A 12,640-nucleotide genomic window follows, 5' to 3' on the forward strand; every position below is an offset into this window, starting at 1 on the left:
AGGCAGCTACAGACTGCCAAGCCTGATATCTGTGATGGGTAAGTTGTTGGATGGGATTAAGAGACAGGATCTACATGCATTTGGAAAGACAAGGACTGTTTAGGGGTAATCCGGCATGGCTTTGGGTATGGGAAAAATTTTTTAAATTCGTTAACAGAATGAGGGCATCCCTGGCTAGGCAGCATTTATTGTCCATCCCTAATTGCTTGGAGGGGGCCTCAGAGTCAACCACGTTGCCGTGGTTCTGGAGGAATTAAATGTAGGCCAGACCAGGTAAGGATGGCAGTTTCCTTCCCTAAAAGGACATTAATGAACCAGGTGTGCTTTTTCTGACAATTGACAATGGTCATCATGAGATTCTTAATTTCAGATATTTTACATGGAGTGCAAATTCCACCATCTGCTGTGGTGGGATTAGAACCCAAGTCCTTAGAACGTTATCTGGATCTCTGGATTAACACTCCAGTGATAATACCACCAGGCTATCGTCTCCCAAACTTGATTGGGTATTTTGAAGAGGTGACCAAGAAGATAGGTTAAGGCAGCAATTAAGACACCAAAATTGGCAGTATAGTGGACAGCAAAGACAACTACAACAGAATCTGATCAAATGGGCCAGTGGGCCGAGGAATGGCATTTAAAGTTTAATTTAGATAAAAGTGAGGTGTTGTATGTTGGCAAAACAAACTGGGGCAGGACTTACTGTTAATGGTAGGGCCCTGGGGAGTAGAACAGAGACACCGAGGGTAACAGGTACATAGTTCATTGAAAAAAGTGTTGTAACAGGTAGACGGTGTTGAAGGTAGTACTTGTTACGCTTGCCTTCGTTGGTCAAAGCATTGACCACAGGAGTTGGGATGTCATGTTATGATTATACAAGACATTGTTAAAGTCACATTTGGAGTACTATGTACAATTCTGGTTGTCCTACTGTAGGAAGGACATTAAACTGAAAAAGGTGCAGAAAAGATTTACAATTATGACACCAAAACTGGAATGTTATAAAGGAGGGGCTGGAACTTCTTTTCCAGGAGGCCAAGGGTGACCTTAGAGGTTTATAAAATCATGAGAGGCATAGATAAGGTGAATGGCAAGGTCTTTTCCCTAGGGTGGTGAGCAGGGGGGTGGGAAGGGAACAGTTCAAAGCTAGAGAGTATAGGTTAAGGTGAGAGAGAAGGGAAAAGTTTTGAAAAGGGTCCGATGGGCAACTTTTTCATGCAGAGGGTAGTGCGTATATGGAACAAGCTGCCAGAGGAAGTGGTACAGCCAAGTACAATTACAATATTTAAAAAACATTTGGACAGGTACATGAATAGGACATGTTTGGAGCTAAATGGGACTAGTTCAGTTTAGGAAACCTGAATCAGCATGAACTAGTTGGAACTAAAAAGGTCTGTTTTCGTGCTGTAAGACTGACTAATTCCAGGGGCTTTGGAAATAGGTCAAATTTTGTAAGATAGTTCTGGTTATGGGATACTGCAGGAAGAAATTGCCATGCAGGTTGTTATAGGACAGCAAGTCATTTGTTGAGTTGCAATCCTGTCTAGCTTCAGCAATTAACAGCATCTAAAGTTTTTAATTCGTTCCCCTTCTTTTATGCCATCTCATTACATCAAAAGCATGTCAGTTGCATCAATAACATACTGCTCTACTGTTCTGTTTCCAGTCGTATATTCACTAGTGGGGAGTGGGTTAATGTTTCCAGAGGTAGTACTAGGACAGAGTATGGAAAGGTTCAAGTATCTAACTTCAGGCACAGCAGATAAAAGGGGACAACTACGAGAAGGGCCGTCAACGCACGACTGAAGGTGTTGTACTTAAATGCAAACGGTATTTAAAACAAGACAAATGAGCTTATAGTGCAGATTGAAATTGGCAAATATGATATTGTGGGTATCAGGGCTGGGAAACAAAATATCTATTGAAAGGACAGGCAGAGAGGGCAGCGTTGCCATGATTGTAAGAAATTGATAAGAAGCGATAGAGCTGGAAGGTGTGGAATCTGTGTGGGTTGAGACGAGGAACACCCAGCAAAAGGTAAAAAGACAAATGATGAGAGATGTCTAGGCTTTTTAGTAGTAGTCAGAAATTGGGGAAGAAACTAAATTAGGAGATAGAAAAGGTACGTTAGAAAGGCACTTACACAATAGTTATGAGAGACTTCCACATGCAGGTGGACTGATAAAATCAGGTTGGTCGCAGATCCGAAGAAAAGAAATTCATAGAATGGTTACAAGATGGTTTCTTGGAACAGCTTGTGGTAGAGCACACCATGGAACAAGCAATTCTGGATTTAGTGATGTGTAACGAGGCCGACTTGATTAGGGACATGAAAGTGATGGATCCCCCAGGGGGGAGTGACAATAACATGATAGAATTCACACAGCAGTTTGAGGAGAAGATTACTCAATTGTAATACTGTTACATTGGATTCAATGGTAATTACAAAGATATGAGGAAGAAGCTGGCCAGAGCTGATTGGAAGGAAAGCCTAACAGGGAAGATGGTACAGCAGCAATGGCAGGGGTTTCGGGGGTAATTTGAGGCACAGCAAAAATTCATCCCAAAGACAAAACATATTAAGGGATGAGGCAAATATGGCTGATAAAGGAAGTCATGGACAGCATAAAAAGCAAAAAGAGAAAGCATACAATATAATGAGGATTAATATGAAGTCAGACAGTTAAGAAGCCTTTTAAAAACCAGCAGAGGAAAACTAAAAGCACAAATCGGGGGAGGTGGAGGTTGAAAAGATGAAGAAATATGAAGGTAAGCTAGCTATAATATAAAAGATGATTGCAAGAATTTTTTTTTAAGACATCTAAAAGAGAGAAGGAATGTACGTTGCATCACTGGAAAATGCTGGAGAAGTAGTAATGGGAAACAAATGGCAGGAGGAACTGAATAGGTACTTTGCATCCGTTTTCACAGAAGAAACCAGAAACATATCAAAACTTGAAGTCAGTCAGGGGGCACAGGTGAGTGTACTGGCCAGCACTAGGGTGGTGGTTTGGGGAAGCTGAAGATAGATAAATCACCCAGACTGGATGGACTACGGCCAGAGTTCTGAAGGAGATAGCGGAAGAGATTATAGAAGCATTGGCAGTGATCTTTCAGGAATCACTGGAGTCAGAGAAAGTCCCAGGAGGACTGGAAAGTGGGTAATCTAACACTCGTTTAAGGGAGGCAGGCAGAAGATAGGTAACTATAGGCCAGTTAACCTGATCTCAGTCATTTGCTAAGATTCTGAAGTCCATTAAGGATGAGATTGCAGAGTACTTGGAAGCATATGGTGAAATATGAAATCAAGGGAAGGCATATCTGACAAATGTTAGAATTCTTTTAGGAGGTAAGAAGCAAACTAGAAAAGGAAGTAAGTGTCAGTGGACATGATCTATTTGGATTTACAAAAGGCCTTTGACAAGATGTCGCACAGGAGGCTGCTAAATAAGACAAGAGCCCAAAACAGCGTTAGGGACAAGGAACAGGCATGGAGAGAAGATTGGCCAACTGGTAGAACACAAACAAGTAGGGATAAAGAGGTCTTTTTCAGGATGGCAACAGGCAACTAGTGGAGTTCTGGAGGGGTCAGGATTGGGACAATAATTGTTAGTGTATGTTCTCTATTCATGACAATCTTGAAGGAAGTGAGGGCATTGTGTAACCTGCAAAAATTAGCAAAGATTGTTGGAGGGACAGGTAGTGGGAAGACTGCGTAAGGACATGCTATGCGAGTGGGAAAAGTACCAGCAGCTGGAATACATTGTGGCAAAGTGTGAAGTCATACATTTTGCTATGAAGAATACAGGGGTAGACTATTTTCTCAACAGGGAAAGACTTTGGAAATCTGAAATGCAAAGGGACTTGGGAGTCCTAGGATTTTCTTAACGTTAACATGCAAGCTCAGCTAGCTTTAGGAAGGCGAAGGCAAGTGCAACGTCCACATTCATTTCAAGAGGGCTAACAAACAAGGGCAAAGGTGCACTGTTGAGACTGTACAAGGCTCTAGTCCAACCACATCTGGAAAATTGTGGGCAATTTTGGCCTCCTTAACAAAGGAAAGATGTGCTGGCAATGGAGGGGGTCCAGGGATGGTTTATAAGAACGTTCCTGGAGATGAAGAACTTGGCATACAAGGAGCGGTTGAGGACCCTGGATCAATACTTTGTGTTTAGAAGGTCAGGGGGTGTTGGGGTATGAGGCGAGTTTAGTGGCAGTGATGGGAATCTGATCGAAGGTTACAGGGTACTGAGACACCTGGATAGGGTGGCTGAGAAGATGTTTCCACTAGTAGGGGAGACTAGGGCCTAGGAGCACAGCCTCAGGGTAAAGGGAAGACCCTTTATAACAGAGGAGTTTGGCCAGAATGTGGTGACTCTATGGAACTCGTTGTTGCCAAGGGCTGTAGAGGCCAAATCACTAAAAAGTGTATTTAAGGCAGAGACAGATAGGCTCTTGATTAATAAGGGGTTCAAGGATTACAAGAAGATATAAGAATGGGATTGAGAAACATTAGCCATGATAGAATGGCAGAGCAGACTCAATGAGCTGAATGGCCTAACTGTGCTCCTACATGGTCTTAAGTAGATAAAGGAAGGGAACATTTCTCCAGAATTTAACTCATGCACACGCACTGATCATTGATTTTTAGCCACTTACGTAGAAACAAACAAACAATTTGCATGAATCAGACACCAATGTACTTTCTACATCAGAAATAGCTTGCTTGTCTGAATCAGATCAATGCACAACTTTGACTTATTTCAATTTGCTATAGATCTCTCCTTTTAAGGAGTTCCACCACTTTTGAAAAAAGCCTGCCACACCAATACTTTCACTTATACATTCACCAATATAGAAACCAGAATTTTTTAAAAAAATGTGCACAAGTACAAAAAAGAAAATAATGCTAACATAGAAACATAGAAGTTAAGAGCAGGAGGCCATCTGGCCCTTCAAGTCTGCTCTGCCATTCTTCACGATTATGGCTGATCATCCAACTCAATAGCGTAATCCTGCTTTCTCCCCATAACTTTTGATCCCATTCACCCCAAGTGCTATACCTAGTCACCTCTTGAATACATTCAATGCTTTCACACAACTGCTTTCTGTGGTAATGAACTCCACAGGCTCACCACTCTTTGGTGAAAAAAAGGTCTCATTTCCATCCTAAATTATCTACCCAGAATCCTCATACTGTGACCCCTGCTCTGGACACATCCACCATCAGGAACATCCTCCCTACATCTACCCTGTCCAGTCCTTGTTAGAATTTTAAGTCTCTATGAGATCCCCCTCATTTGTCTCTGATTTATCAGTGATTAGACTTCAGTTTAATGCAAAGACCCGAGAACCTGGAAACGTTCTCTTCACAGCAGAGAAAGGTTGAGGAGCAATTCGATGAAGCTATTCACCAAGGGTCAAAAATGTTGCTCGGGATAAACTGTTTTTATTTTAAGGATGGTCAATAATCAGAGAGTATAAATTTAAAGATAATTAGCAAAAAGGCTCAGGTGGAATGGGAAGAATTGTTTTTGTGCAAATTATTTAGAATGCACTTCCTGAAAGTGGTCAAAACAAGATTTTAGTAACTACATTTTCTTGACAAGGAAAACATATACAGCAATATGGAGGAACAGCAGGGATAAAATGCCAAGGCTAGTCATTTGAAAGAGCAAGTGTGTTGAATGTTTCCTAATTGCAAAACAAAATAAATAACTACTGTAGAATAATTAGAATTACATACTTCAGCACAAGAGCGAAAGGTAGGAAGCAATTTCATTGACAACATGAATTGTTTAACAAGATACTTCAGCTGCAACAACCTCACTGGTCATTGGCACATTACAAATCATCCAGCTTCTGGAACAAAATATCTCAAACAAAAAGCACATTTACACCATTCACTGTGGGCGCGCAGTTTTTAAAAATATTTAAATTAATTGAAAATAATTTGTGCACTATGGATGCTTTAAGTGAAGACCACTGCAAAATTGCCACAACCAAAGAAGCAATGCTGTAGTTTGGAATCAGGGCAGCATTCACAGAATCTCTGAAATCACTGTCCTTTCTCCAATAAAGATTTTTGAAAACTAAATTACAACATACAGGAGCCCCCAATTTATGAACATCCAGTTTACAAATGCAATCTCATACAATGGTGTCATTTTAAAGATCCAATATATGAATGTTTCTTGTACTTATGAACAGCTATTTTTCGTTGTCTTGCATGGTATTCCAACTTGCCATACAAATCTAAATCACAAACAGACTCCAGAACAGAACTTGTTTGCAACCTAGAGACTGCCTGGATGCTGTTTAACCTCGTCCTCATACCTGAATCTGTAAACTTTCAGGTGTATACTACATAGCAGAAAATGGACACCCAAATGGAGAAATGCTTCAAACTTGGGTGCATTTGCTATGGGTGACATGCTTCATGTCCTTACAGAAACCTAGAAATATATACCATAATTATGCTGCTTTTTTTTTTTTAAATTGGAGGGAAAAAAAGAGGGCAGTTTTCAGCTATATTGTTCTTCAGTCCACAATTCACTTGAGAAAAATAGAAAAATGTATGAAAGCAAAGTTAGAAATTACTATTTTTTTAATGCAATCAGTAAACATTTACTGTAAGTATTCTTTAAGGAAAATGTTATCTGTATAGGTTGGATTGCAAAATATCATCCGTATGAATGTACAAATATATTTCAGTAAATCCTAAGCAAATTAGTGAGAAATTTTAATGTTGTCAGCCACTTTCTTATCAATTTCTACAAAAGACACTAGTCCTCAATTCAAAATAGGATTTGCAGGTGGGTATATATAATTTATGCATTGCCCTACCTAGTTACTACTGGGGAAGAGCAAAAACTAAGTGACATGCATATTAACTATTAAATTAAACCAGTTAAGGCACAACACTAAACAACTGATAGAATACAAAGCTGGTAATGTGGCTATAATTGTGGGGGATCTTCTGGTCTTGAAGCAGAGCCTCTATACCATCCGTAAGGTTGGGAGCTTATGGACATTTGTTTTGCGTCTATCCTGATTAGTAAGGGGATCAAAAGGTTACGGGGAGAAGGCAGGAGGATGGGGTTGAGAAATATATCAGCCATGATCAAACATGGACCAAAACTGGAGTCAAATGGCCTTATTCTGCTCATATATCTTATGATCTTATCTGCAATTTACTACATACACTTGGAAAGGCAATTTGCAAAAGGTAAAAGGTAAATGTAACTAATTTACTCAGATCATCTCTAAACCAGGCAATTTAATTACTTTCTTGATTTACTCAAGTGTCTTTACTGTTGATGTCCTGCAAAACAAGTAACAGGTGAAATTATTAAGATGCTGAAAAGCAATCTGCAATACCAATATCCCTCACTTTGACAATATATACTTTCAACAAATACGTCCAACATATCGCAGTACTTACAAATTCAATTTTGCAGATTCGCCAGAGAGATGGCATATCCCGAAACTGCTTAAATACCCCTTTCAGGTTCACCATCACAATTGCAGCTAGCACAGTCTGCAAGAAATTATTTTGAGTTCTAAATCAGAGGTTTGAGAATGCTGCAAATTAATTTGACATTAAGAACCATCACCTGTAATATCAAAACATTTTAAAGATCCATTTATACAAATTTTAATTATTTACAATCCAAATTCTAATACACGACAGTTTAGCAAGTTTAACCAAAATTCTACACAAAAGTCACAAAATGAGTAGAACAATACTTATTCTTTGAATTACATTTTAACATCCAAATCACTGCCCTTATCATATTGTGCGTCACTTAACACCTGTGCTCAATAACATAGTGGCTCCTGATGTAGAGTGCCTCAATTTAAAAGATTCTCATTCTTGATTTAAACTATACTCAATAGCTTCACTCATCATCTCCATTAGCTTTTCTCATCCTACAGTCCACCAAGATCTCATGCTACTTCAATTCTTCCTGCTTGTGCATCAGATTTTAAAACTGCTCCACAATGGCAACCACACCTTCAGCTACTAGGGTCTCAAGCTCAAATTCCCTTCCTAAAATTCTTCACTACTCTAGCACTCTCTCCTCCTTTAAACACTGTTTTAAAATACAACATTTTCATCACCTGCCCCAATATCTCCTTACTGGTTCAATAAAGTGTTTGTGAAGCTTTAGGATGTTTAGTACTTTGGATACACTATCATTGCAAGCTGTTGATAATGCTTATTGTTCTTCTCCACCCAGCCCCCTCACTTTACTTCTCTCAGCACTGGAAAAAAAAAGCATTTTTTTTTTAAAAACACAAGTTTCCAGTTCTTTTTTAAATTCAAGAGATGTGGGCATTGCTGGCAAGACCGCCATTTATTGTCCATCTTCAGTAGCTGATGACGATAGCAGTGAGCTATTTTATACCACTGCAGTCCTTGGGTTGGAGCAACATCTCAACACAGTAGAAGTTGGTAATGAAAAGAGGCACAGATACTAAAATTGTAGTTTGCCTGCCTCCTGCATTAGTCCATTATCTGGTGGCAAAGGTCACTTCATACAACATTATTGTTCTACCAAGTTGACTTAGAAAACAAAAGTATTTAAAGAAACTTATATTGCCGAGTCTGCTCTAGAACTTGATCAGGCTCTTAAAGTGGAACCACCACCACCCCTCCATGTGGGCCTCATATTAATAGCACAGACATTGTTAAAGTACCTCAAATACAATCAGCAAATGACCTTGCTGCCTTTAGAACATAGAACAGTACAGGCCCTTCAGCCCACAATATTGTGCAGACCTATTATCCTGCTCGAAGATCAAAACTAACCTCCATCCCCTTCATTTTACTACCATCCAGTGCCAATCCAAGAGTCGCCTAAATGTCCCTAGTGTATCTGGCTCTACTACCACCGCTGGCAGTGCATTCCACACATCCACCACTCTGTGCAAAGAACCTACCTCTGACATCTCCCCTATACCTTCTTCCAAATCACCTTAAAGCTATGCCCCCTCATGATAGCCATTTCCACCCTGGGAAAAAGTCTCTGGCTATCCATTCTATGCCTCTCATCATCTTGTACACCTTTATCAAGTCACTTCTCCTCCTTCTTCACTCCGATGAAAAAAGCCCTAGCTCTCTCAACCTTTCCTCAATTGGACTTGCCCTCCATACCAGGCTGCTTTCTGGTAAATCTCCTCTGCACCCTCTCTAAAGCATCCACACCCTTCCACCCTTCCAATAATGAGGCGACCAGAACTGAACACAATATTCCAAGTGTGGTCTAACCAGGGTTTTAGAGCTGCAGCATCATTTTTCAGCAGCAGAGGGAGAGGCGACAGCGAGGACCAGGGGGCTGCCGGGAATATATTTATCTATTAATTGGTTATTTGAAAAGACCATAGCAGAGAGATATTAGAAAGTATTTAACTCATAAATTGATATGAAGTAATTAACTAAGTAGAGATGGCTGGGCAGGTGATGCGCATTAGCTGTATGATGTGGGAGCTGGCTGATCCCATTGTGAACGGCAGTGACCACATCTGCAGCAAGTGTTGGTTGCTAGAAGAACTTCGGCTCAGAGTTGAAGATCTGGAATCTGAGCTTCAAACACTGCGGCACATCCAGGAGGGGGAAGAGTTACCTGGACGCTTTGTTTCAGGAGGCAGTCACACCTGGTAGATTAAGTAATTCAAATTCAGTTAGTGATCAGGGACAACAGGGTGTGACTGCAAGTGAGGCAGGTAGGGGGATCCTGAGTTCAGGAGTGGAGGAGCCTCAGCTTTTCACCTTATCCAACAGGTACGAGATGCTTGCTCCCTGTGTGGATGAGGAAAAAGGGCTGTGGGGAGGATGAGCCAGCTCACCACGGTGCAGAAGGCCATTCAAGAGGGGGGAGCAAAAAGACAAGTGGTAGTTATAGGGGATTCTATAGTTAGGGGGATAGATAGTATCCTTTGCAAGCCGGATCGGGAGTCCCGCATGGTGTGTTGCCTGCCCGGTGCTAGGGGCAGGACATCTCTGACCGGCTTGAAAAGGATATTGGAGCGGGAGGGGGAGGATCCAGTTGTTGTGGTCCACGTTGGGACTAACAACATAGGCAAGGCTAGGACGGAGGACCTGTTTGGGGATTATCAAGCACTAGGAACGAAATTAAGGAACAGGTCCTCGAGGGTCATAATCTCCGGATTACTGCCCGAGCCACGTGCAAATTGGCTTAGGGATAAGAAAATTAGGGAAGTAAACACGTGGCTAAGGGAGTGGTGTGTGGAAGAGGGGTTCCATTTCATGGGGCATTGGATCAGTTTTGGAACCGGAGGGATCTGTACCGATGGGACGGTCTCCACCTGAACCGATCTGGAACCAGTGTTCTAGCGAAAAGGATAAATAGGGTGGTCACTAGGACTTTAAACTAGTGAGGTGGGGGGTGGGGGGTGGGGGGGGAGGGAAAATGACGGAGTATGATGGTAAATAAAAAGGTAAGCAGCAGGTTAGCATGTGTGCAGGATGGTTTAAGTTCAAGGCAGACTATGAAAGAAGCAAAAAGGAAGGATAACTCAGGAGATATTATTACAGATGTTGGAAATCATGAGGGTAAGAAAGTTAGCATAAAGGCACTTTACCTGAATGCTCATAGCATTCGTAACAAGGTTGATGAGTTAACGGCACAAATCATCGCGAATGAATATGATTTGGTAGCCGTTACGGAGACATGGTTACAGGATGGTCACGACTGGGAGTTAAATATCCAAGGGTACCAGACTATTTGGAAGGACAGACAGGAAGGTAAGGGAGGTGGTGTAGCTCTGATATTCAAGGATGACATCAGGGCGGTGCTGAGAGATGATATAGGTTCTATGGAGAATGAGGTTGAATCCATTTGGGTGGAAATTAGAAATTCTAAGAGGAAAAAGTCACTGATAGGCGTAGTCTATAGGCCACCAAATAATAACGTCACATTAGGGCAGGCAACAAACAAAGAAATAACTAATGCCTGTAAAAATGGTACAGCAATTATCACGGGGGATTTTAATCTACATGTAGATTGGTCGAACCAGCTCGGTCAGGGTAGCCTTGAGGAGGAGTTCGTTGAGTGTATCCGTGATCGTTTTCTTGAACAGTATGTAATGGAACCGACGAGGGAGCAAGCTATCCTAGATCTGGTCCTGTGTAATGAGACACGAATAATTAATGACCTCATAGTTAGGAATCCTCTTGGAAGGAGTGATCACATTACGGTTGAATTTAGAATACAGATGGACAGTGTGAAGATGAAATCCAATACCAGGGTCCTGTGCTTGAACAAGGAACTACAATAGAATGAGGGAGGACTTGGCTAAAGTAGACTGGAAACAAAGATTTTATGGTGGGACAGTTGACGAGCATTGGAGGACTTTCAAAGCAATTTTTCAAAGTGCTCAGCAAAAGTATATTCCAATGAAAAGGAAGGACTGTAAGAAAAGGGGTAATCTGCCATGGGTGTCTAAAGAAATAAGGGAGGCGATCAAATTGAAAGAGAAAGCATACAAAGTGGCCAAAAACAGCATGAAACTAGAAGATTGGGAAAACTTTAAAGGTCAACAGACAGCCACAAAAAGAGCTATAAAGAAAAGTAAGATAGAACACGAGAAAAAACTAGCACAGAATATAAAGGCAGATAGCAAAAGTTTCTATAAATATATAAAACGAAAAAAAAGAGTGGCTAAAGTAAACGTTGGCCCTTTAGAGGATGAGAAGGGGAATTTAGTTATGGGATATGATGAAATGGCCGAGGCATTGAACAGGTATTTTGTATCAGACTTCACAGTGGAGGACACTAATAACATGCCAGTAATTGACAAAGAGACGAAGGTAGGTGAGGACCTAGAAACAATTATTACGGAAGGGGTAGTGTTGGGCAAGCTAATGGAGCTAAGGATTGATAAGTCTCCTGGCCCTGATGGAATGCATCCCAGGGTAATAAGAGAGATGGCAGGAGACATAGCAGGTGCACTGGCAGTAATTTTCCCAAAATTTGCTGGACTCTGGGGCAGTCCCAGCAGATTGGAAAACAGCAAATGTGACGCCACTGTTTAAAAAGGGAAGTAGACAAAAGATGGGGAATTATAGACCGGTTAGCTTAACCTCTTGTAGTGGGGAAGATGCTCAAGTCTATTATCAAGGAAGAAATAGCAAGGCATCTTGATAGAAATTGTCCCATTGGGCAGACGCAGCATGGGTTCATAAAGGGCAGGTCATGCTTGACAAATCTTTTGGAATTCTATGAAGAGATTACGAGCAAGGTGGACAATGGGGACCCAGTGGATGTGGTGTACCTAGATTTCCAAAAGGCCTTCGACAAGGTGCCGCACAAGAGGCTATGGCATAAGATAAGGATGCATGGCATTACGGGTAAAGTATTAGCATGGATAGAGGATTGGTTGACTAACAGGAAGCAAAGAGTGGGGATAAATGAGTGCTATTCTAGCTGGCAGTCAGTGACTAGTGGTGTGCCTCAGGGATCGGTGTTGGGACCGCAATTATTTACAATTTATATAGATGATTTGGAGTTGGGGACCACGTGTAGGGTGTCAAAGTTTGCAGATGACACTAAGATGAGTGAGCGAGGAACATAGATGCATCGAGTGAGCGAGGAACATAGATGCATCGAGTGAG

At 41.3% G+C, this 12,640-nt stretch overlaps 1 protein-coding gene across 2 annotated transcripts in view; it reads right to left on the minus strand.

Annotated features, from left to right (window-relative positions):
- Positions 1-12,640, minus strand: part of slc26a5 (solute carrier family 26 member 5) — a 65,194-nt gene that overhangs the window by 20,935 nt on the left and 31,619 nt on the right. For both annotated transcript variants that reach the window (XM_048610080.1, XM_048610081.1), the window contains one exon: positions 7,445-7,540. In XM_048610080.1, coding sequence (XP_048466037.1) covers positions 7,445-7,540 — 96 coding nt within the window. The remainder of the gene's footprint in view (positions 1-7,444; positions 7,541-12,640) is intronic.

This window comes from Rhincodon typus, chromosome 22 (genome assembly GCF_021869965.1).
Source record: "Rhincodon typus isolate 14 chromosome 22, sRhiTyp1.1, whole genome shotgun sequence".
Taxonomy (NCBI): domain Eukaryota; kingdom Metazoa; phylum Chordata; class Chondrichthyes; order Orectolobiformes; family Rhincodontidae; genus Rhincodon; species Rhincodon typus.